We start from the raw sequence: 25712 nt of genomic DNA, 5'->3' as shown, positions 1-25712 counted from the left end.
TTTATAGCCCCCATCCTTCGCTCATGGAACAGGCACGGGCTAAACGAAAACAAACCAACATAACTTCAATTTTTCATTATAGTGGCAGATACTTGTTCTACTGAACAGTTGAAGCCTCATGGTGAATGGAGCATCACTGCATCAGCATGCAGTTACCTCTCAAGCCACTAGCCCATTAGGTAAGACACATGCACTGAACTCTCTTGTACTCTTATACCGTTTCTTGTAGAGAAAGTTATAGTATGTACAGTTAGATTTGGTGCCAGTAGTATGAATCACCGTCACTTTTTAGGGTCTCTGATTTCAGGATTTTTTGAACACAAACATTAAATGACATGCATTCTCTAACCCTAGATCGAAAAAGCTCATTTTTTTTTAAAAAAAATAGGAAAAGTGCTGTAATTAGCACAAATGAACTGTAACAAGAGGTTCTTTGCGAAAATTGTAGTAAGAGCTTTGAATAGATATCATTTTCCCTGTTCAAAATAGAGCACAAAGCAATCATTAAACCTGAGGTTTCTTGCAAATAAAACATAGTAAATCCTCAAAAAGAAAACCCCTATTCGAATCACATCCTATATACAGTTGATTGATTATCAGACTGTTTACTAATGACCCAGCATCAGAAGTCTCGATATTTGACCCGTCTTGCCATTTTCAACGAGCATCAAGCAATCACTCATGCATGGCAGGGACGCGCCCTGTTGGTTCCATCGGGAACGTAACGTCATCCATCTACCCTTATCAAATCATTGGCTGCTGGCACTGTTACGCCTCGACAGGAAAAGATGCAATCACGGTTTCTCATGACAGGTCCTTCTTCTACTTCGGTCCGGGAACGACACCGTCTCGTCCGTCCATGCAGATAGAAAAAGAAACCTTCCAATCCAAATCGCTCTGGTCGAGGACGCAAGTCCCAATCCATCAAATTTATTGACTTGCCCAACCTGCAGGGGAATTGGAGGTAAACACTGTATCCCCTTGTCAGACTCTTTCCCTCATGGCTCTGGAGCTCTAGCTCAAGTGAAGTGCCTTCTCTTCTTTTCAAACTGCATGTAGACCTGACCAGAGCATGGTAAATCGATGCTCATGTGTTCGGCGATTTGCACAAAAATAAACCAAAAGTTAAAGAAAAGCACAGACTGACCCTCCAGCGAAACTATTTCACCAATCTAACCCTTTTGTGTGGCGTCCCTCACATCGGCGCCACACATGTCAGTGTGGCGCCCCTCCTGCCGGCGCCACTCTCCCAGCCGACGTGGCGTCCTCGACGCTGAGCTGGTCTGCCGATCCGACGTGGCAGCATGTGTGGCGCCCCCTCCCATCGGCGCCACACATGCACTTGTAATTGCCCAAAACATACTGTGAGATAATTCGTCTGGGACTTAGCCGTTTTTGCGAGGCTCTATGTGTGGCGCCGATGCCACGGGCGCCACACTAGCATGTGTGGCGCCGATGCCACGGGCGCCACACATAGAGCCTCGCCAAAACGGCTAAGGACTTATCGTCTGGAGCCCCTGGATGTTTTCGACCCAATACTTGATATAAGTTGGCATGTGTGGCGCCGATGCCATGGGCGCCATACAGTGCAGTGTGACGCCAGTGTGGAGGGCGCCACACATTGACTTGTGTTAAAAACATGAAAATCATACCATACTCCAACAGTTTTCATTGGACACAACAAGTAGCAATCTCAGAACATACACAACAAGTAGCAATCTCACAAGATGTAGTCTACATCGTAGCAAGTAAATTCAAACAACAAGTAGCATTACAGACATTGTTCGAAATGACATAGGGTTCACAACTCGATACTTATGAAGATATAGTTCACAACAGCACGTAGCACATCCTAGTGTCGTCCTCGCGGGCTGCTTCCGGACGGCCATCCTCTTCGTCCGCTGCCGTGGCTCTTGTTGCTGCTGCTCCTGCTCCTCCTGCTCCTCCTCCTCTGAAGAGAACGGCTCGTCGTTCCTCATCCTCGACAAAGATGATCTCCGCGGCGGCCCCTCATCCTCCTCAATGACAACCTTCTTTCCTCGGTTGACATAATCTTCGGAGTGTACCGGTTTGGAGCCTTGCCCCTTGGCTTCAACTGGTAAGCTGACCGTGGGGCTTGCTTGGAAGTATGCTTTGGAGGTATGCTTTGACTCATAATTTCCTCGTCGTCAGGAATCTTCACAAACATGAACACATGAGATTACAAAAGTTGAAATTAGTAAGAACATGTTTGACAGCAACAAAATAGTCCATACCTGCCGCTCTTCAGAAGAGGAGGATGTAGGAATTTCGCCTTCGCGGCAACCTAGCAAGTTGGCCAACCGTAAGCGCCTTCAGCCAACACCAATGGGCCAGCTTCCCCCCACTGTCAGGAAAGAGAGTCCTCAAAATCATGTACCATAAGTACACGCGGGTGTACGTCCTCAGAGTGTCCTCGTTGGCCCCTTCCGGGCATACTTCAAAGTTAGTCTTGATCCAAGAGAAAGACGCGCCGGCGGGAGCTCTCTCCTTTGGTTGTGCTGGCAGCGGAGGAGCCCTGCCAATAAGCGCCTCCATCTGCTGGCGCCACCCATCAGAAGATGTGTTCATACACATTGGCTCGCCCTGAATAGGTAGTCCAAGGATCATGGAAACATCCTGGAGAGTAGGGGCCATCTCGCCGGCCCTCAAGTGGAAGGTGTGAGTCTCCGGCCTCCACCGGTCGACAAGGGCTGTGAGTGCCGAGGGGTTCATGTTCGCCCCCCACGGCTTACAAGGGATATGAACGGCAGAAGACTGGTAGGCTCGATGAACTCCGTGTACCTCTCGTCATACGATATATCCACCGTGCCATGGTAACGAATCTTCAAAGGGTGAAGATCCGTTGTCCTCTCCGTCATATGAACAACCCGGTGATCCCTTTCATACTCTTGATCCAGGAGCCACACCATCCTACATGTTTACACAAATACAACATATTATGAGCAACACATACATGAGAATATATCCAAATAAGCCATCACAAATACATCAAATACATACATATACATTCATATCTAGGGATAGAACACCATATGAGTTATTCCTTCACATACACATTCATGAAATTTGATGCCTAGGGTTCCTCCACAAATCTAGGATACATACATATCTAGGGTTCCTACACATACACATTCAACACTTACATACCCATTTCAACACATACATAGCCATTTCAAACATCTTTGGATACAATGCATACAATCTAGCAAAATTTAACATCTATGGTTTAAACACATGCATACAATCTATGGTTCCAACAAATCTATGGTTCAAATCTATGGTTGAAACACATGCATACAAATCTATGGTTCAAACACAACCAACATTTCCAATCTAGGCAAAACGGGTAAATCGAATTAAACCGGAGCAAATCTTGGATGAATCGAAGGGGAACGAAGGGGAATACCTTGAGGATTGTATGGGGATGGATTTGGCCGGCCAGATCTGTCCAATCCGTGGAGGATTTGGTGGGGGGCGGTGGAGAGGCGGCTGACGGCGGCGGTTGAAGGAGAGGAAGAGAGGAGAGAAAGAAGAGAAAGAGAGGGTCGGGCTGGGGGCGGGCGCGGGCGCCACACTTAAGTGGATGTGTGGCGCCCGTGGCATCGGCGCCACACATGCTAGTGTGGCGCCCGTGGCGTCGGCGCCACACATAGAGGCTCGCCAAAACGGCTAAGTCCCAGACGTTCCGGAGCCCCTGGATGTTTTCGACCGAAAACCTGATATAAGTTGGCATGTGTGGCGCCGATGGGAGGGGCGCCACACATGCTGCCACGTCGGATCGGCGCACCAGCTCAGCGTCGAGGGCGCCACGTCGGCTGGGAGAGTGGCGCCGGCAGGAGGGGCGCCACACTGGCATGTGTGGCGCCGATGTGAGGGGCGCCACACAAAATGGTTAGATTGGTGAAATAGTTTCGCCGGAGGGTCAGTCTGTGCTTTTCTTTAACTTTTGGTTATTTTTGTGCAAATCGTCCATGTGTTCGGCCTAGGGAACTGACTGATGATGCTAATAATTGCACATCACCAACTAGGGAACTCACTGATGATGCTAGCTGATGGCTAATTTCATGCTTGATCTTAATTGTCTTGAGCCTGGAGTTAAACAAATGGACACCTAGTATTAGTAGTGTGTCACAAGCACCACCTCCTCCTCACATGACCCCTATGGCTATGGCCTATCCATCCATGTCCTTGTTACTTTTTTTTTTTTTTTTTTTTTTTTTTTTTGAACCAGGGAAAGGCCACGAAGGGCCTAGACAGTGCATTCATTATAGCAGTGATTTACAAGCAGGACCCTCAGAATACAGAAAGATACATCCTCGTCCTGCAAAATAGCACAACGGACCATATCCAAAAAATGGGAAAAGCAATCGGGTCCCTGACCACTGCTTCGATTGAAAGGAAACTGCCGCCGGCCGTCGTCACCATCGCCGGGGAACCTGCCACTTGGGTCGATGACGCCGTGGATTGCCGCCGCAGTTCCTACATAGGGCCTCCTCTGGAGGTTGAGAGATTGATGCCGATTAACCGGCACCGAGAGCAGCCGCCCGTCGGCTTCCGAGTTCGATGGTCGGCAGAGGACCACCGATGGTGAGCTCCTGTTGAGAACATTCACAACGCACTTTCCCCGCCGCAGCAGAGCTCCGTCGCCAAGTCGGCCATCGATCTTCATTTTCCTCTCGCTACCACAGCGAGTAAGAGGAGGAAGAGTAACCGCATCTTGGAGGCAGAGATCGCCACAGCCACAAGGGGCCTTATTGATGGAGCCTCTAGCGCTTCCCCTCATCGTCACCTCCGGCTCCTGCCAAAGGAGCACCGCGACGACGAGGAAAACCAGTAGATGACACCGGATTCGGCCCGCAAAATCCAGTGACAAACTCCCAGCACAAGGCTGAAGACCAGCATAAAGCCGAACACATCTGAAACTAACTTTATTCAGACTACTATATACATGCCTAAATCCGGCGCCTTTCCTAGTCCATCTCCGGCCGGCTACGCCGCCGAGCGGGACATCAGATCGGCCCGGCCATCCGGGAACGACTCTCAAGGTGGTGGAAGAAAGGAGAGGTTTCGAGGAGTATGGAGAGCACTGTGACTTATGCTTGCAACCCATGTCCTTGTTACTTGTATTCTTCTTGTCTTCAGCCCATGCATGTGCCCCTACCACCCACCACCCCTCACGCCTAGATTCCCCGTCTCTTTCGCACGCTCCCTGGTTGTCTTACCGACACCATTAACTAAGCAATCTTTGCTCCTGTGTATAATTGTGGCTTGCAAGTTTCTTCAAACATTACGACTCAATTACCAGAATTGTTTGCAGAAAAGAACCTACATCACCGAAGGCGTCAAGGAACACTGTGCCTAACGAGGGGATGTAGCTGGCTTGCTGGCCGCACCCCGAGTTGCAATTCAAACCTTATCCTCGTCTCATAAGGTGTTTGCAGAAAAGATGTCCAGAAAACTGATTTAGCATAGAACTACAAATTAAATCGTCAACAAAGTAAAACTACAAAAAAGCAAGGGAAATGATGTCCTTAAGAAAACTAGTGGTATAGTTTTTTTTATAATGCAAAGATACCTCTGGGGACCCGGGAATCAGTGCCACAACTTTTAGGGATTCTCTTCCCTCGTTCTAGGTATTGTATGCCATGTATTTTTCAGATTTCTGGATTTTGTACGACTGCCTGTAATTGTCCTTTCAGGATCGAAGTACACATCAATCCATATCCACACTTTTCTGCTTGCATGCACGTACTTGCTAAAATCTACAAGTTTGTACAAACAATTGGATCGGCCCTGGGATGGGGAATTATTGAGTAGATGCTGTCATGCGGCAAGCAACTCAAGGAGTCCTCTCACGTGATCCAGTAATCACCTCAGTTTTATCTGCTCATTTTTCTTTCTTAATTAAATGAGAAGAAATATCATATTATGATTCTGTTCAGCAACGCTATCACTGCAGATCCGCTCACATTCAATTACCACCGCCACCGCTAGTTACATTCCAGGCCTAAAAAAAACCGCTAGTTACATTCCATATTTCGAATATATTATGATTCGGTCAAAAACTTAACGTACTACATTTTTATTAGTATATACTAGCATGAACATGGTAGAAGTAGACTAGCCAAATTGTTAGGCATAACATGCTAGTCTGGTAGATCTAGACTCTGGTGTGGTGAAAACTTTGGGAGCTATTCCACTGGGTATGGGTTCATGATTAGTCCCTTGAACTCATTTGCTCTGGCATCACATAGACTTAATAGTCAATGCTGTATTATCTTTCTTTCTTTCTCCACCCCCTTTCATCATCCATGTAAAAACTGAACAGCTTTTCACACCAGGCACCAGCTTTGAGCTTCACTTGCATGCTGATGCATCATTGCTCAGCAGTCAGCACATTTGCCCTACCAACATACTAGTGAACTAAGCTTACCCACAGTACAGTAATATTTTTCTGCTCTTAGATGAACTCAAGGTCTGGAGCAAGCAGATGTTTTTACACAGCTTTCCCAGTAAAAAAGTTATCTGAACGTTCCCACTTATCTATGCATTCAGCAACACTGCCCTTTCATGGGAGAGCAGAACAGAAAAGCATGGTGTTCTTTTTTATCAGGCAATACAACTTACAATGCATGGCGCTGCCTGCCCCCAAAACCCCAAATAGAAGCCCTAATTCCGATGTAAATACTCTGCAAGTTCCACTCATTGGAATTATCTTCCACGGGATTAGAGGTGCTGTGTTCCACGGTTAATTAGGACTGCCCATTTACCAATGGGAATTTGTACTGAAGGAGGGTAGATCTAGATCTGTGAGCCTGTAAACAATTTCAGTACAGCCCCAGAATTTTTTTAACCGCTGCTGATGGCGGCTTCCTCGCAATTAGCGCAAAGTACAAGAAAGGCAGAGGTGATGCCACTAGTTTAACCATGAGCTACAGCTACTAGTTGGCAGTGAAAAGTATTAGCTAAGTAGAAGTAGATCTCATCTACTTTGCCAAGGGCATGTGGTGCCCTCCCCTTCTCCATTAGGGCCGTAGATTAGATCTAACCCTCTTGTTTAACTTTGTTAACCTGCAGAGCGCGCAGACAGCCACTACTATGACAGTTTCATTATGATTTTTTACTGCATGGAATGAACTGTCTTGGTTGTGTCATGTGGTTTACCAGTTGTGATGCATAATGCTTGCCTCCCTCTCTTGGTTTTCTTTAACCCTTTTCACCTTTCATTTCAACCATTGAAGATTCCCGCAACCCATGCCATGATCACAGCTCAAAGCCTCACCTGCTCCTTTTGACACAAGGCCAAAGACTCTTGGAGCATCTTGCTACACATTTTCTCAAAGAAGCTTATTCTAGATGGTTGTTGCATTTCCAAGATATTCTTGTACCGCTTTAATTAGCAATGGCGATTGCAGTTTAGGCTGCATCCTTGATGAGCCGTTTGTAAAATACCACAGAAATAAATCCACCAGTGTCACTCCCACTCTTTCCATGAAGTTACCGGACCTGATGGAATGCAGCAACTACTGTGATTAAGGGCATCTGCAGCGTGACGACCCATTCTGTACTAGACCATCCGAAATGGTCCGCGCGGACTACGGACTGGCTGCGCATGCTCCAGCAGCGCGACCCAAACAGACCGACTCATGTGGATCAATTTATCCATTACCCAAATTTGGGCCGACGATGCATCGGGCCGGATAGTGTGCGTGTCCTCCCACGTCCTCCCTCTTGCCCACCTAGGCCCTCTCGCCAGTGGGACGAAAGAGGTATACAACCGAATCTTCTCTTCCCCAAACCCTTGATTTCCATCTCCGCCACCACCCACTCGTAGCGCCACCGTTTGCTACCGTTGCCATCGCCAGTTCCCAGCAACTCATCTCTGGCTCCGTTTCCAGCAAGGACAATCCTACGCATGTTGCCGGAGTTGGCTGCGCATAGGCCTCCATCCCTCCATCAGCCACGACAACACCTCTTCTGCAAACGGAAGCTTGGACGCGTCGCTTGGCGGTGCGCCCACAACCCGATCGTCCGGTGGGCCGGACGGCTTTGAGGTATGAATCGAGTCCAAATTGCAACGATGTGGGCATATATATTAGATTGACATATTTCCATTCTCTTGTGCAGATGAGTAAGGCAATCGAGTTTTTCTACAAAGATACATCGAATCATCGTTGGATGAGGAGTCCCACGGTGAGACCGAACTCTTGTTCACCGCTGCAAGCATGTCGCACAACCATTATGTGCTGAAGCGCAGGGGTGGGTCATCGGTGAAGCGCAAGGCCAACAAATACCGAGATCGAGTCGATGGACACGCAGGCCTTATGCGAGACTACTTCCACCCTACCAATATGGTGTACGATGCAAAGACATTCCGTCGCCACTATAGGTGTCTAGAAAGTTGTTTCTGGATATTCTCCATGGCGGGAGGGCATATGATGTCTACTTCGATGCCAAGCTCAATGTTACCGGTAAGGTTGGCTTTTCCTCGTACCAAAAATGTCCGGCGGCCATTCGACAACTTGCGTATGGAGTACCAGGTGATCTGATTGATGAGTACTTGCACATGAATGAGTCCACATGCATTGAGGCCATGTACAAGATTTGCACATCTGCTATTGCGGTGTTTGGCGAAGTTTACCTGAGAGAGCCGACCACCGAAGATACTTCCCGCCTCTTGTCCATAAAGAAAAGAGATTTCCTGAAATGTTGGACAAAGTAGACTGCATGCATTGGTAGTGGAAGAAATGTCCTTTTGGTTGGCAAGGGCAGTTCAAAGGGCATGCAAAGGGGTGCACGATCATACTAGAGGCAGTTGCGTCCTAAGATCTATGGATTTGGCACTCCTTTAGAATGTCAGGATCCAACAATGATATCAACGTCCTCCAATGCTCACCGGTGTTTGCTAGGCTTGCAGAAGGCAATGCTCCTCTGGTTGCCTATGAAATCAATGGTCATTCTTGTGACAAGGGTTATTATCTAGCTGATGGCATCTACCCTTTAGGGGCCAGCATTTTGAAGACAACCCGTAACCCTGAAGATGAAAATTGCAAGAGGTTCGCAAAAGACCAAGAGGCTGCTCGAAAGGATGTAGAGCGTGCATTTAGCGTGTTGTAATCACGCTGGGGAATTGTTCGACACCCTGCTAGAACATGAATCGCCGAGAGAATGTGGGAGGCGATGACAACACGTGTCATCATGCACAACATGATCGTTCATGAAGAGCGAGATGACAACACCTATGATGGTGATGGGGATTTTGAGGGTGAGTTGGTTGAGTCACATGTTGGAGCAACATGGGAATACTTTTTTTGCATATGCATAATTCCTTGTGGGATCTAACCACCCATGACTGCCTTCAAACTGATTTGATTGAGCATATGTGGAGTCATGTGGAAAACGAACGTGGCTAGTCTCATTTGATATTAGATTTAAATTTTCTTGTTTGTAAGACTATATGGTTGTGTGATTGTAAACTATTTATATTTATGAACTATATTTATTATTTTATGGTAAAATATGACCAAATTTGATTGGCAATGGGCAACTGGCCAAACATGTCTAGCGCAGACCGAATGAGTGGCGTCGTTGGATGCAATGTCCTGGCCGGTCGGACAACGCCACGCAATTTGTCGGCGCGCTGACCCAAAGAGACCAAAACAGACCAAATGGGTCGCTATTTTGGGCCGGCACGCTTGAGATGCCCTGAGGCCATCTCCAAGGGAGGCACACAGATGGACAAATGCAGTCCATTGCTGTCTGCACGGTCTAATGATGAGGTCGGGCATGCCCGTTTGAGCGCATTACAAGCCTAAATTTGGGCTAGTTTTGGGGCCCAACAGATATCCTACGTGTCCTTCATGTGTGACCATTTTGTCCGCCTCGGACCCTCTAGCTAGACACACCCCCTTCACTATCATCAACCACCACCTTGTGCACCTGCCGTGCCCTTGTTCGATCCATGGAGGCCACGATGCCTCCCACCTTGCCTGACACCGTGCCCAACGCTGTGGCCAAAGCTCCCTCCATGGCGGCGGTTTCGGCTGGTGCCCGCGACCACCCAAAAAAAATCGCCGTGCCGGGTTTGGTCAAGCAGAAGAAGGACATCACGCCGGAGGAGAGGACGGTGGAGTCGAAGAAGCGAGCTGGCCGCAGAGACAACACCAAGAAAAAGCTTGGCGTTGCCGCTGAAGCCCAAGAAAGGGTTGATGCCTTGGCTTTCCCCGCCTAAGTTATGCCCATGCTAACGCCGAGGCCATGGTCGCCCAAGCCGCGCTCCTGATCAACGCTCAGCCGTTGACCAACACCCTGGTGGTGACGAGCTCTGGATCATCCGCGAACAAGCCCACACGCTCATGAGGGCACGCATTAGCGTCGTCCCAGTTATCGAGGGACACATCACCGGAGGCCGGTGAGTCTTTCCTGGCTGTGCCGGTAGGTCCAAGCATCAACCTCAACATCCCGATGAGCGACTCGTTAGGGGGCGTGCAAAGTAAGTCCGCAAAGCGACTGTCACCAAATTCTATCCCCGTTCCATGCAACATGTTTGAAGGAATGCTGGAGTGGCCCGGTTCGCCCTCTAACCCAGTATGGCTCTCTTTTGCTTTTATCTGTGTGTCCATAGATTTAACATGCTTGCGCCCGATCCCACGACATATGTACCAGACCTTCTTCGATGGGGACGCCACCATGGAGGCCATGATCAATGAAGGGGGTGGCACCGAGACCCAACGTGCCACCCAAGTTGACACGCAAACAACCCTAGTAGACAATGAATAAGAGCCGTTGTTCGACGTTAAGCTCGCTCGCCATGCCAAATGAGGTTCTAAAAGAACCGGAGGATATACAGAACTTGAGGACGTGTGTTTTTGCAAGGCTTCGATGGAAGCTAGACAAGATCCAACTTGTGGTGCCCAACAAAAGGGAGGCACATTTTGGAGGAATTTTTTGAACTGCTTCCACGAGGGGAAGCAGATGAGTGATCACCTGTTTTAGAGTGATCAACTCTCACAAAAAGATGGGTGCCGATCCAAGAGCAATGTGGCATTGGCCTTGGAGACTTGGTGTTTCATGCTTTGGGTCACTTCAAGGTTGCCAACCAAATGAAGAGCTTCAACATGGTTCATTGTTGGAGGACAGTCAAAGCTTGTCCCAAGTGGCAAGAGCTCTATGTGTAATGGCCAACCAAGAGAGGGGAGCAATCCAATGCCATCGATCTCAATGGTGTCACCCCAAGTGTGTCCAGTGTATCAAAGAGGCTGAGGGGAAGGACCAACTCCAAGGCGGATGAAAGCGCGAGGCTCCCTTGCAAGCGGTCACGGAGACGATCAAAACACTTCTAGCAAACAAGGAAATATCAAGTGAGAAGAGGAGCGTGAGAAAGCGCCTGAAAAAGAAGGAGGCTAAGAAGCTCAAAATTCAAGAGATCAATGCCCAACGGACATGCAAACGGACATAGCCTTCTGATCTATCCACGGGCACCGCAAACGGATCGAAACGGACAATTTAGATATTCGAAATGCGGGCGGCACCATCCATCTTTCCGTGAGTAGACAAGAGAGAAGCTGCTGCCTTATGTACTCAAACTTTATGTCCAAAATATACTCACTCAAAATTCTCAAAAAACAAATAACTCACACAAGCATCATCTTCCTCTTTATCTCTAGCTAATCAAACTCTAGTTTGACAAATCAAAAGCAAATTAGTCGTTGGCTCCGGAAAATTTGAAACCAGATCGATCAGGCCTGCTAATTTCTTATTACCGGCCATAATTAATCTGTCAGTGCAGGGTATGGAATAAACTAAGCACAAGGAGGGACAGGGGTGCGGTGTGTGCCCCTGACCCAACCGGCGGCCTTGGATCCGGAGATTCTGCAGACACACATGACACCCTCCTCTTCCAACTTTACAATGTCAGCGGCTCTAAAACCCTTTGGTTTAGCTTAGTTTAGCTTAGCTTAACACGGCTGGCTCCACTGCTGCTGGCCGCCACCTAATCCGCCATTTGCTTGCTTGTTTGCTGCTCCATCCATCGTCTTTTCTCCATGGAGATATAAAAATTGCACCCATGGCCGCCATGACCCCCTCTTCTTCCCCCTTCAGAGTTTGTGAGTGTGAGTGAGTGAGTTAACCTCGCCACCAAGCCAACTAAAAGTTGCGAGGCACAAGTGCTATGTTATTATCTATCTACTCTTCCAACACAAGCAAGAACCAAGATTTGCTTGTGTTGTGATTTGTGACATACCAGCGTTGGCTAGCTAATTCTATAGCACCACCTCATCTTTCTTCTCTTAATCTCTTCTTGGGTACTGGAGAGTGCAGAAGTGTCGAGTGTAGCGGATGCCTCCTGACATGGGCGGCGGTAGGTGGAGGAGGGGCCACGTGGTGCTGTGCTGCGCGCTCGTCATGGCGTGCATGGGCGGCGCCCTGGCCCTGGACGCGCAGGGCGCGGCGCTGCTGGCGTGGAAGCGCACCCTGGGCGGCGACGGCGCGAGGGCGCTGGGCAACTGGGACGCGTCGGACGCGTCGCCGTGCCGGTGGACGGGCGTGTCCTGCAATGCCGGCGGCGGGGTCACGGAGCTGAACCTGCAGTTCGTCGACCTGCTCGGCGGCGTGCCGGACGACCTGTCCGCCGCCATGGGCGCCACGCTGGAGCGGCTGCTGCTCACCGGCACCAACCTGTCGGGCCCCATCCCGCCGCAGCTCGGCTACCTGCCGGCGCTCAAGCAGCTCGACCTCAGCAACAATGCGCTCACGGGGTCCATCCCAGCCAGCCTCTGCCGGCCCGGGAGCAAGCTCGAGAGCCTCGTCGTCAACTCCAACCACCTCGAGGGCGCCATCCCGGACGCCATCGGCAACCTCACGTCCCTGCGCGAGCTCATCTTCTACGACAACCAGCTCGAGGGCGCCATCCCGGCCTCCATCGGCCAGATGGCCAGCCTCGAGGTGCTCCGCGGCGGCGGCAACAAGAACATCCAGGGGGCGCTCCCGACGGAGATCGGCAACTGCGCGAACCTCACCATGCTCGGCCTCGCCGAGACCAGCATCTCCGGCCCGCTCCCGGCCAGCCTCGGCCGGCTCAAGAACCTCGACACGCTCGCCATCTACACGGCGATGCTCTCCGGCCCGATTCCGCCGGAGCTCGGGAAATGCGGCGCCCTGCAGAACATCTACCTGTACGAGAACGCGCTGTCCGGCTCCATCCCTGCGCAGCTCGGCGCCCTCGGCAACCTCAAGAACCTGCTGCTCTGGCAGAACAACCTCGTCGGCGTCATCCCGCCGGAGCTGGGCGCGTGCACGGCGCTCAACGTGGTGGACCTGTCCATGAACGGCATCACCGGCCACATCCCGGCCACGCTCGGGAACCTCTCGTCGCTGCAGGAGCTGCAGCTCAGCGCCAACAAGGTGTCCGGCCCGATTCCGGTGGAGCTCGCGCGGTGCACCAACCTCACGGACCTCGAGCTCGACAACAACCAGATGTCCGGCGGCATCCCTGCCGAGATCGGCAAGCTCGCGTCGCTGCGGATGCTGTACCTCTGGGCCAACCAGCTCACGGGCACCATCCCGCCGGAGATCGGCGGCTGCGTCAGCCTCGAGTCGCTCGACCTGTCGCAGAACGCGCTCACCGGGCCAATCCCGCCGTCCATGTTCAGGCTGCCGCGGCTCTCCAAGCTGCTGCTCATCGACAACGTCCTGTCCGGCGAGATACCGCAGGAGATCGGCAACTGCACGTCGCTCGTACGGTTCAGGGCGAGCGGCAACCACCTCGCCGGCGCCATACCGCCCCAGATTGGTAAGCTCGGCCACCTCAGCTTCCTGGACCTCAGCTCGAACAGGTTGTCCGGCGCCATCCCTGCCGAAATCGCCGGATGCCAAAACCTCACGTTCGTCGACCTGCACGGCAACGCCATCACCGGCGTGCTGCCGCAGGGGCTGTTCCATGGAATGCTTTGGTTACAGTACCTGGACCTCTCGTACAACGCCATTGGCGGCACGCTGCCGTCGGAGGTTGGCATGCTGGGCTCGCTCACGAAGCTCGTCCTTGGCGGGAACCGGCTGATCGGCCACATACCGCCGGAGATCGGCTCGTGCACGCGGCTCCAGCTCCTGGACCTCGGCGGCAACTCGCTCTCCGGCCCGATACCGGCGAGCATCGGCAAGATCCCGGGCCTGGAGATTGCTCTAAACCTCAGCTGCAACGGCCTTTCGGGTGCCATCCCGAAGGAGTTCGCGGGGCTCACACGGCTCGGCGTGCTCGATGTGTCGCACAACCAGCTCTCCGGCGATCTCCAGCTGATGTCAGCTCTCCAGAACCTCGTGACGCTCAACGTGTCCTTCAACAACTTCTCCGGCCGCGCGCCGGAGACGGCGTTCTTCGCGAAGCTGCCCATGAGCGACGTGGAGGGCAACCCGGCGCTGTGCCTGTCCCTGTGCCCCGGCGACGCCAGCGACCGCGCGCGGCGCGCCGCCCGCGTGGCCACCGCCGTGCTGGTCTCCGCTCTCGTCGTCCTCCTGGTCGCCGCGGCTCTCGTCCTCTTCAGCCGCCGGCGCGAGCGCTCGATCTTCGGCGGGGCGCGGCCCGAGGACGACGGCAAGGACGCGGAGATGCTGCCGCCGTGGGACGTGACGCTGTACCAGAAGCTGGAGATCAGCGTGGGCGACGTGACCCGCAGCCTCACCCCGGCGAACGTGATCGGGCAGGGCTGGTCCGGCGCCGTGTACCGCGCGAGCGTGCCGTCGACGGGCGCCAGCATCGCCGTGAAGAAGTTCCGGTCGTGCGACGACGCGTCCGCGGAGGCGTTCGCGTGCGAGATCGGCGTGCTGCCCCGCGTGCGCCACCGCAACATCGTGCGGCTGCTCGGGTGGGCCTCCAACCGCCGCGCGCGCCTCCTGTTCTACGACTACCTCCCGAACGGCACCCTCGGCGGGCTGCTGCACGGCGGCGCGGCGGGGATGGTGGTGGAGTGGGAGGTGCGGCTCTCGATCGCCGTCGGCGTGGCCGAGGGCCTCGCGTACCTCCACCACGACTGCGTGCCGGCGATCCTCCACCGCGACGTCAAGGCGGATAACATCCTTCTCGGGGAGCGCTACGAGGCGTGCGTCGCCGATTTTGGGCTCGCCAGAGTCGCCGACGACGGCGCCAACTCGTCGCCCCCTCCGTTCGCCGGATCGTACGGATACATAGCTCCCGGTAAGCTGCTACCAATTCGGTTCCCGCCACAGAATTAATTCAGCTTGTGCCGTACTACTTGCTGTGTCGGTTAAGTTGGTTACAGAGTACGTCATCTGAACTGATTTGATCACACTCGTGATGGCATTGGAATTTGGTTACAGAGTACGGATGCATGATCAAGATCACGACGAAGAGCGACGTGTACAGCTTCGGGGTGGTGCTGCTGGAGATGATCACTGGGCGGCGGCCGGTGGAGGCGGCGTTCGGCGAGGGGCAGAGCGTGGTGCAGTGGGTGCGGGAGCACCTCCACCGGAAGCGCGACCCGGCGGAGCTGGTGGACGCGCGGCTGCAGGGTCGGCCGGACACGCAGGTCCAGGAGATGCTGCAGGCGCTCGGGATCGCGCTACTATGCGCCAGCGCGCGGCCCGAGGACCGGCCGACCATGAAGGACGTGGCGGCGCTGCTCCGCGGGCTCCGGCACGACGACGGCGCCGACTCGCGGAAGACCAGCGGCGCCGCGAAGTGGGCCGAGCCGAGGACGCCGGGTAAATTGCCGCCGACGGCCCTGCCTCGCCCGGCCGAAACGCAGACCCGGCCCCACTCGTCGACGTCGAGCTCGCTGGCCTACTCAACCACCGGGAGCGTGTAGCCTAGCTAACTGGCCGAAACTGACTCCAAACGCGGCACTGTGGCGCCTGTGACACCGCGTCGTCGAGCGGAGGTGGCGCCGTCGAACTCCGGCCCGCCGGCCGGACAGGGTGGGATCGACGCATCATCTGTATGCGGTCCGGAAGGTGGCGATTGAGGTGGGGAACGAGAAGGAAGACGCCACCACACCACAGCAAAGCAAAGCAAGCGACCAATAATTCCTCCGTCTCTTGTGTACCATAGCACACCATAGCCAACGCCTGACGATGATGCCGACCATGCATCGCATCTGGCTCATGTATCTAGTACATTGTCATCCTGTCAAATCTCTATCTCTTGGTGTGACATGACATGGTGACGCTCAGCACATTCCCATTGCCGTCCGTGCATCGGTGCCGGTCCCGTTCTGTGTGTCCGGCTACGCTGTCTCTGTCTCTGCAATCATATGATCGGCGATTCATCCGTGCCTTTCGGTGAATTTCTGGGCACTAGCGTCTGCAGCAGAGGCGACAAAGTCGAGTGATCCTTGGGAAGAAATCAGCGGCGCTGGTACAGCCACTGCTTGCTTTCGGCAGCCGGCAGGTTACTGAAGATGCAAGAATAATGTCCTTTAGGCCATGAATTGCGGCACGCTGGGCCATGGAATGTTCAGAGCTGTCGGGCGAGGTGAACATTCCTTCGCCTACCGGAGTGATGAGCAAAGCTTGCAGGGACAAATTTAGGGGAAGGGATGGGGACGACCGTGAACACTGAATAGGGAATTACTCTAGAACAATATCAATTAATCATGAATATCAAATTAGATTAACCAAAAATAAATTTTGAAGTGAAGTTTATGCTCAGGTTATTTTTTTAATCATGACATTGTTCTTCTTTTAGTTTGATACAGTTGTAGGGACTCCTAAACTGGTGAAACATGCTACTAAGTATTATCCCTTCTCTTACCATGAAGTGACATTTCTCCCAGTTCAAGACAAGGCTAGTATCTTCACATCTCTACAAAACTTTATCAAGATTATGGATACAATGATTAGATGATGTGCCATAGATAAAAAATTGTCCATGAAAACTTTCATTATTTCTTCTACATAATCAACAAAGATAGTAGTCATACATCTCTGAAAAGTAGGTGCATTGCATAAACTGCATGCAAACCAAATAGGCAAGTGAAAGTGGGTTTAAGTTGGTCCTTAGGATGAGCAACAATTTGAGAGAAGGAATATCCATCTAAGTAAAAAAAAGTGAGAATGTTTAACTAGCCTCTCAAGTGTTTGATCAAAAAATGGCAGTGGATGATGATCCTTTCTTGTCTCTTTATTTAGTTTTCTAAAATTAATACACATCCTATGTCCAACAATAATCCTATTTGGGATTAGTTTATTATGCTCGTTAGCTACAACTGTAAACCCTCCCTTTTTGGGAACATAATGGACTGGACTTACCCAATCACTTTCCTTCACATGATATATAATACTTGCTTCTACAAGATGAATTATTTCTTTTCTCATTACTTCCTTCATTTGTGGTTTAAGCCTCCTTTGGTACTCTGCAACTGGTTGAGCTCCTTCCTCAACAAATATTCGATGGGTGGTTATCGTGGGACTAATCCCCTTCAAGTCATACATATAATATCCAAAGACCTTGTGGTATTTAATCAAAACCTTCATACGGTTTTCGTCTTCTCCTACTGAAAGGTTAGTACTTACAATAATAGGATATTTATTTCTGTCATCCAAGAATGTATATTTAAGTTCTTGAGGTAAAGGTTTAAGTTCAAGAGGTGGGAGCGCTTCATCTCCCTTCTTCTCTGGTACCTCATAAATATCATTCATAGGAGACTCTAATATAGGATCGAGCTTCATCAATATATTCATCAAGCTCCTGTTTTTCTCTATCATCAGGGGTATTATCATTATCATTTATCAACCAAGCTTATTTCCAATTCATCAATTGTTGTACCAAAGTACACAACTGCTAGCTCGGCGATAGTCTTCCCCTATCCTTCTCTTGGTTCTTCTAGTTCTTCACGGTTGGGCTTATCTTGAAATTTAGAGAAGTGAAATTTCATTTTCTCTTCACCAAAATTGAGAATAATTGTTTTTTCCTTGCAGTTCATGATTGCCCCAGCAATTCTTAGGAGTGTTCTTACAAATATAATTGGGCAAGAATAATCATTAGGCATATCTACTACTACAAAGTCAATAGGAAACATATGTGCACCAATACAAATAGAAGCATTTTTAATTTGTCCCATATGTTTCCTAAGGGATTTATTAGCTAACATAATTGTCATATTACTGTCTTCAAATATAGTTGGTTCTAGTTCGTCTTGTATTTCCTTATAGAATTCATAGGGAATGACATTAACAACAATTCCTAAATCACATAGGCCATAATGAGAAGATCCTCCAAAAGTGAAATGAAGAATTGGTTTACCTACATTCTTAGATTTTACTTTGCCTATGAAATAACTTGACTCTTCTTCATCTAAATCAACAACATTGTAATGTGCGAATATAGCTTTTACCTCTTCCTTTGTGATTTTATTCTCTACTTCTTCTGTATGTTCTTCAATGACCACTTCTTCTATCATTTATGCTTCTTCTTTTACTTTGTGGGATTTCTCCTCCGCCTCCTTTTGTTCTGCAAGTTAGGACATCATAATATGTTTTTGCATGGTCCTTGGGAAAGAAACAAACACAACATATAGTAGTCTCTCCCTTAGTGGCTTAATTGTTGCTGAAATGAAAGCATTTACTTTCTCCACTGGCTTTGGAGGTGTCGGATCGAAGTGAAGCCATTCCTTCTTAGGTAGCTCCATATGTTCTGTAAAATCTTGAAGCACTTGTAAAACAATATCAACATCAAGATAAAGATCCCTAGCTAATTCTTCTACTTTATCAGTTTTATTAAAAGCATGAAGACAATCATAATTAATTTCTACGACACCTTCACTTCCTAAATCACTGAACCAAGATTCTCTATAGTGGAGAATTTTGTCTAGAAGTGCCCAGGCCTAATGGAACAATCCATAAAAGATCCACCTGCAGCTAAATCTAAATCAGTTATATTTTCTTCTTGTAGTCCTCCATAGAAAATATGTAAAACATACCAAGTTGGTAAACCACGGCGAGGACATTTATATATTAAATATTTAAACCTTACATATGCCAATATAAGGCCTTCTCCTGGTCGGTTCTTGAAATTTTTAAGCAACCGTCTCCAATCACTAACTTTACGTTCTGGATAAAAGCGGGATAGGAACACATTGAATAACTTTCATTCAAAAACTTTTCTGGACATGTTCTATACCAAAATGGAGTAGTATTAGTAAGAGTTTGACATAATAGTTTTAGCATTACCTCTTCCTCGGTATAGTTTGGCAATTCAATCCATCATATATATTTAAAGTAAGCCAAATGTTCAATTGGGTCTTTAGAAATATCATTTCCTGCAAACCTTCTTTTGTGCAGGAGTACAAATAATTGAGGATTAAACTTCTAGTGAAAAGTGTAAGGGTATATTGCCCCTATGTGTGGTTTTGGTAATTAGTGACAACCCCTATGGACTAATGTTTTCATTGATTTTATATGAAGGAATATTCCATAGGTACTACTTGTATTCCATGTGTTGGATTCAAGTATGGATGCCATGAAGATAAATATATACCTTGTGTATTGGCATCAAGATTATCGATTTGAAGATATATATGTGATATGATCAAGAAGAAGAAATGAAGATGGAGTTCTTATGTGAAACTCAATATTATCCATGCTCTAGCTTATGTGATAAGCAATGAATGATCAAGATCTTGAGTCTTGATTCCAAGTGGAGAATTTAAGCTATGGCTCTAAGTCGGTGTCATGATAGTCTCATAAGTTGAGCTATGGTTGACTAAGATTTAGAGCATGCAAACAAATGAAGAATTCTATATACACCTCAAGATAGTATGATAGAGCATGAGAAGATACAAGGTTGACCAATACAAAGAGTGAAGAATAGATTCAAGTTTGGTCAACACATGAAGCATGAAGAATGTGCCACGAGAAGTCATGGGGTATGGTAAGCCGTGTCAATTATGCTTTATGAACTAACCCATCATATATGTTCCTGTCAACACCCGGATTTTTAAGTCCAGATGCCTATTATGCCGTACATCGCAATCCCAGGAATAATGTTTTTGCGAGACATAATAGTAAGTAGCATAGAGTCATCATTTATTACAACACATATTGTCTTACAACCATAGATCACATGATCCAATATTACACGAATATATTGTTCAACATCACAAATAGTAGCGGAAGCGAAGTAGTAGTGGACGATCTATTCCACAGGCAACGCTTGATGTTAGAAGACGATCCTAGTTATCGTAGACGTCCTGTTGTCCGTCATCCTGATACTGGTGCTCTCCTTCATAGTCTGGCATTGGAATAGCCAGGGCAAAGCCATGAGTACTTTTAAAGTACTCGCAAACTAACTCTAAGATAAATAACTCAATAAGTGTAAGGGGATACTAAGCTCTAGGTTTATTTGCATAAAGCCAAGTTTTAGTTTCATAAATCTTTGGTAAAAGCCTATATCATGTGCTAGACTAACTCAAGTGGGAACATTAGTGTCATTCCCACAACTCATTATGGTTCACCAAAATGTCACCTTTCAATCCACCATTCATTTCTAGACTCAAAACATTTTAATGATAACGGAGGTAGTATGGCCTTTCCAATCGTCCGTAACCGTGGACACGGCTATTCGAATAGGTTTAACACTCTGCAGAGGTTGTACTCTTGTGCCACAACTTTTGATTTCATCCGTCGAGGATAACCCCGAATCATCGTAACACGCACGCGGATCATCAATCGAAACCTTTCACTTATCTATGCTAGTATGAGCACCTCTCCCCATGAGCTTGGCCTCCCGGTGGAAACCGCGGTTAACCCGGGAACTGCACAGGGCTTGGGCCGTACGTTCACCTCATTTCAACATCAGTCCACACTTAACGGAGGCAGCCTCAGCGTAACCCCTATGATGTTTGTTTAGAGGGAACCCATACTAAAATACACAAGTTTCTAGTTAAGCCCTACCCATAATCAGGTATTGTGGGGGTACTCGTATAATTGGAAGGGTATCGCATTCAAACTCAATCATCTATTTTATCAAAAATCACCATCTCCTCAAGGTCATATTCACCTTCAAAATCTTTCACCTCCGTTCATTTCACAAATGTTCCCATCTAGAGTAGTCAATTTTAATTCTTAGCAATAGCAACTAGTCATGAGGGGTAGCTATCTCGCTTTATTTGCTTAGGCTAACTTTGATGCTCTTGTTCTATTCTCGACAAGTGAATCATAAATCAAAAAGTACTTTGAAATAAATAAGCAAAAGCAAATGTAAGTAAAAACATGGGATAGGTAATACATAAAAGTAAAGTGTGAAGATGCCTTTGCTCTTGTAGAGCTAAGCACTTGTTTTCAGCAAGGGTTAGCTTGCCTTGAGCTGGGTAGTTATCGAAGTTCTCTTCTTCTTCCTGAGAGTAGCCCTCCTCCTCTTGGTATTCCTCGTTACTAGCGTCTATATACGAATACGAGGTATAAATACTAAACCAAGCTCACATACTAAACTAGAGGCACTCAAAATAGTTCACACACTAGTCCTATCATCAATCAAACATGGCATGGTGGATTATTTGATTTGTCTTTAATTGAAAGAGAAATAATTTCCTCTCATTATTCCTATTTCTTAAATTTGGTGGGTAGGTCTTTAAAAGAAATCATTTCTTTTCATTTCCTCTTATTAAGATTTAATCTCTCCATATAATAATAAGGTATGAAATATAGGTTGACCCAAAGTCAACCTTTCATATCTATTATATGTGAGTTCAATTTGATTGAAGTGCTACACTTCACATAGTTCTAAAACTTAACATTTAAATGAATTAAAATCTCTAAGTAGTAATTCTCAAGGGTTCATTAACCTAAGTCATTTCCCCTGGTTATTAGTACTTAGGATCAAAATTTAAATGAGAGGTAACTCTCATATTAGGGTTGAGTTTGAATTCCACTTTAAAAATGCTCTAGAAATGACTACATAGCCATTTTATTTGATCTAGTCCATGATCATACAAACAACAGGGCTATGTTATTGCATAATCAATTAGAGGACATCATTTTTGATTTATTAGAATTGGAATTACTTCAAAAACTATTCTGGTTGAATTTTAAATAAAGTTTGAATGTGCAAAAGTCCCTATCTTGTCCTTTTTGTCAAATTAAATCTACAATGAAGATGGGGATGGGGCCAGTGGCATTGGATAGATAAATTCATGGGCTTTCCAACGGTATAAGGTTTGCTAGATTTGGTTTGGCAGAATTCAAACTATTCAAATTTTACTAAACATTCAGCAGAGCAAAATTTGAATAAAGAATAAACTGGATTTGAATTCCTGGGCTTAGGCGGGAAGAGTTACTGGGCCGAAACGAAATAAAAACCCACTTCGCAGCCCAACACGCATCTGGTGCGCTCGGGCCGCGCTGACAAGGTGGGGGCCACCTGTCGGCGCCTCTTTAAACGCCGAAGCGGTACGCGCGTTAGGCCGTAGGATTAGACTAGGATCCGACGGCGTGTGAACGTCGTCTTCTCCGACGAGCAGCGGGCTCCCTGGCGGCGAGCCTAGGGGGTCGGAGGGCGTACCAGGCCGGTGCAGGTCTCAGGCAATAGGCGCGGAGAAGTGGTTGTCGACGAGGAACGGCCTGGTGCAGCAGCGGCGCTCGGGGAGGCTCCAATCGACGAAGAGCTTCCGCGGGCTCCGGCGGTCTTGAGCTCGCGATTCGAGCAGCTCCGGCGAGGTCTGGTGAAATTGATGGGTGGAGGAGACTCAGTGAGGTGAGGGGAGTGGATTGTGTGAAGAGATGAGGTGCTGATCGTCGCTATTTATAGAGGGAGCGAGGTGGCCGGGTGTCTTTGTGGAGGAGCGTCGACGGCGTGGCCTCTCCGTCGATCGAAGGGGCAAGGCGAGGACGGCATCTTGTAGGCGTCGTCCTGGCGATGCTCAACGGGTAGCTGGCGCAGAGAAAAGGCGACGGGATGGCTCGGGAGCTTGCAGGGTTTGTCACGGGGCGCGCGGCATCATTTGGCCGAGGACGACGGCGACGGTGCAGGGGCAGGCCTGGGCTTGTGTCTAGCGTGTAGAGGGCGGGGAGTAGCTACTCAACGTCGCGGTAGGGATGCAGGGCGAGGAGTAGGCTGCTCGAGCGCTCGACGGACCGGCGTGTCCAGGGCGCGCTCACCGCGTCGACTGGCACGCCCTGGCGCGGTTTGGCCACGCGCGTTCTGGCCAAAGTAGAGCCGTGGCGTTGCAGGGGCTTGTACCATTCGTGTCCTTGTGCAGTGTAGATGCTCCAGGACAAGGGCAAGAGTTGAGATGAGGGCTGGAGGTGGAGATGCCAAAGGTGGCCGGCATGGCCACGGTATGCATTAGACTAGGTTTTCTTTCCCTCTCCTCTCACTTTAATCGATCAAGCAAGGTACTGGGGTGAAGCAGGGGTTGTAAGAGGGTGCAATGATCAAGAATTAAAGGGGTTTAGGGAAGAAACCAGTGTGTAATAGTGTGTGTCTCAATTTGGAAAAGATGCTCCACAATTGTTCGACATAATGGCCGCAAGAGAATTTTATTTGAATTTCGAAATTCTTTTTGGTGAATCTCATTTATATAAATAATGTGAAGTATTGGTGGTGGTGGCACTCAATTTGGAGTTGTTTTGCAAAATGTCAAAAGTGACATAATCTTCTCTTTATTTCAGCATCCCCTCTTGTCACTTTTATTCTGGTCAACCTAGTCAACTCTAGCCATGATGGTCAACATCAAAGTTGCTCACCTTGACATGGTCTTGGATGACATGGCTTTGGTTGACCAAGTTTAGTTCAAGAATTGAGAAAACCAGGGGGGTAAAGAGGTGAAGAAAATATTTTTGTGACAAGTGGCCATTATCATATGTATGTGAGATTTTTGATTTCTTTGCATTTGATTCTTGGTTCAAGGGTGCAATTGTGTTAGTTTATCACATTGAAGTATTTTAGAAGCAAGGGAGCAAGCAATCTTGGCCTTGGTTGAGGATTTGAAATTTTGCATAAGGTGTATGTGAGTGGGAAATGGGTTTTTCCCATTTTCTCTAATTCCCCTCAATTTAGGGTTTAGTGATCATGCTTAGGATTCACAAGGCAATGTTTAACCATACTAACACTCATCATGGCAATTGTACAAAAGAATATCACTCAAATGCATATATCTATATGTGGCACTATATGCATAGAAAAAGTTTTTGTTAATTGCAAATTTTGGGTTTGGGGAATTTCTCTTTCTTGTTTATTATTGTTGAAACTTGGGATGTTACAAACCCTTCCCCCTTACAAAAGATCTCGTCCCGAGATCTGAGAAAACTAGGTACTAAAGAGATCTGGTACTCGGTCCTCATAAAGTCTTCTCTCTCCCAAGTGGCTTCTTCTTCGGTGTGATTACTCCATTGGATCTTCAGAAACTTGATACTTCGGGTACGGGTGGTTCTGAAAGCTTCTTCCAGGATGCGAATAGGTACTTCACGGTATGTCAGATCTGAGTTGATATCCACAGCTCGATGGTCGATGTTCTTGAAAACTTCGGTCTTCTCAGGCACTTCTAAACACTTCCGGAGTAGCGAGATGTGAAACACATTGTGCACCGCTGACATTTCTTCCGGTAACTCCAGCTGATAGGATACTTCTCCTCGGCGACTCAGGACCTTGAAAGGTCCGACATATCGGGGTGCGAGCTTTCCTCTAAGCTGAAATCTCTGCATTCCCTTAAGAGGGGACACTTTGAGATATACGAAATCTCCGATCTCGAAGGTCATCTCTCGGCGTCTCTTGTCGGCGTAGCTCTTCTGTCTTGATTGGGCTGTCCTGAGGTACTCACGGATCTTGTGAACCTTCTCTTCGGCTTCTCGGAGAATATCTGGTCCAAAGATTTGACTCTCTCCTACTTCCGACCAATTCAGAGGGGTACGGCACTTCCTTCCGTACAGTACTTCGAAGGGGGCCATCTGTAAGCTGGCTTGGTAGCTGTTGTTGTACGAGAATTCTGCGTACGGCAAGCAGTCTTCCCACTTAGATCCATACTCTAGCACACATGCTCTCAACATATCTTCTAGTATCTGGTTTACTCTTTCAGTCTGTCCATCTGTCTGCGGGTGATAGGCTGTGCTGAAATTCAGACGAGTTCCGAGTCCTTCATGTACTTTCTGCCAGAATCGGGAGGTGAATTGGGATCCTCTGTCGGATACTATCGACTTCGGGGTTCCGTGCAGGCTGACTATCCTTGAGATATATAGCTCTGCGAGTCTTGGTCCTTGATAGGTGGTCTTGACGGGGATGAAGTGGGCGACTTTGGTCAGTCTGTCGACCACTACCCAGATGGAATCATTTCCTTTACTAGATTTGGGCAGTCTGGTGATGAAGTCCATTCCTACGGAATCCCACTTCCATTCGGGAATCTGTAGGGGTTGCAATAGTCCTGCGGGGCGTTGGTGTTCTGCTTTGACTCTTTGACAGATGTCACACTTGGCGATGTAGCTTCCAATTTCTCTCTTCATTCCATGCCACCAGAATTGTTCCTTCAAATCCTGGTACATCTTGGTTCCTCCGGGGTGAATGGAGTACAGGGTGTCGTGGGCTTCTTTCAGGATAACTTGCTTCAACTCGGAGTCTGATGGCACGCAAAGGCGCTTGTTATACCATAGCACTCCTTCTTCATCTACGGTGAATCCCGGCGCCTTTCCGGCGGCTATTTGGTTCTTGATTCCGTCAATGCTAGCATTTCCTTTCTGAGCTTCCTTGATCT

General features: G+C 48.6%; 1 protein-coding gene across 1 annotated transcript; it reads left to right on the top strand.

Moving 5' to 3' along the window:
* The first annotated feature begins 12347 nt into the window (after nt 1-12347).
* On the top strand, nt 12348-16204 carry LOC127341206 (uncharacterized). The gene is made up of 2 exons (XM_051367002.2): nt 12348-15211; nt 15355-16204. Exons 1-2 carry the CDS (start codon nt 12361-12363, stop codon nt 15840-15842), a joined length of 3339 nt encoding a protein of 1112 aa, XP_051222962.1. The 5' UTR covers nt 12348-12360; the 3' UTR covers nt 15843-16204.
* The last annotated feature ends 9508 nt before the right edge of the window (nt 16205-25712 follow it).

This window comes from Lolium perenne, chromosome 3 (assembly GCF_019359855.2).
Source record: "Lolium perenne isolate Kyuss_39 chromosome 3, Kyuss_2.0, whole genome shotgun sequence".
Lineage (NCBI taxonomy): Eukaryota > Viridiplantae > Streptophyta > Magnoliopsida > Poales > Poaceae > Lolium > Lolium perenne.
Note: the sequence above shows the minus strand (reverse complement) of the source record. Positions and strands in the feature narration are given on the sequence as shown.

Excerpts from the sequence above, each read along its gene's own strand:
- LOC127341206 (XM_051367002.2), top strand. The coding sequence starts at position 12,361 with ATGCCTCCTGACATGGGCGGCGGTAGGTGGAGGAGGGGCCACGTGGTG. Across the intron at positions 15,212-15,354 it reads GTACGGATACATAGCTCCCG|AGTACGGATGCATGATCAAG; the intron begins GTAAGCTGCTAC and ends ATTTGGTTACAG.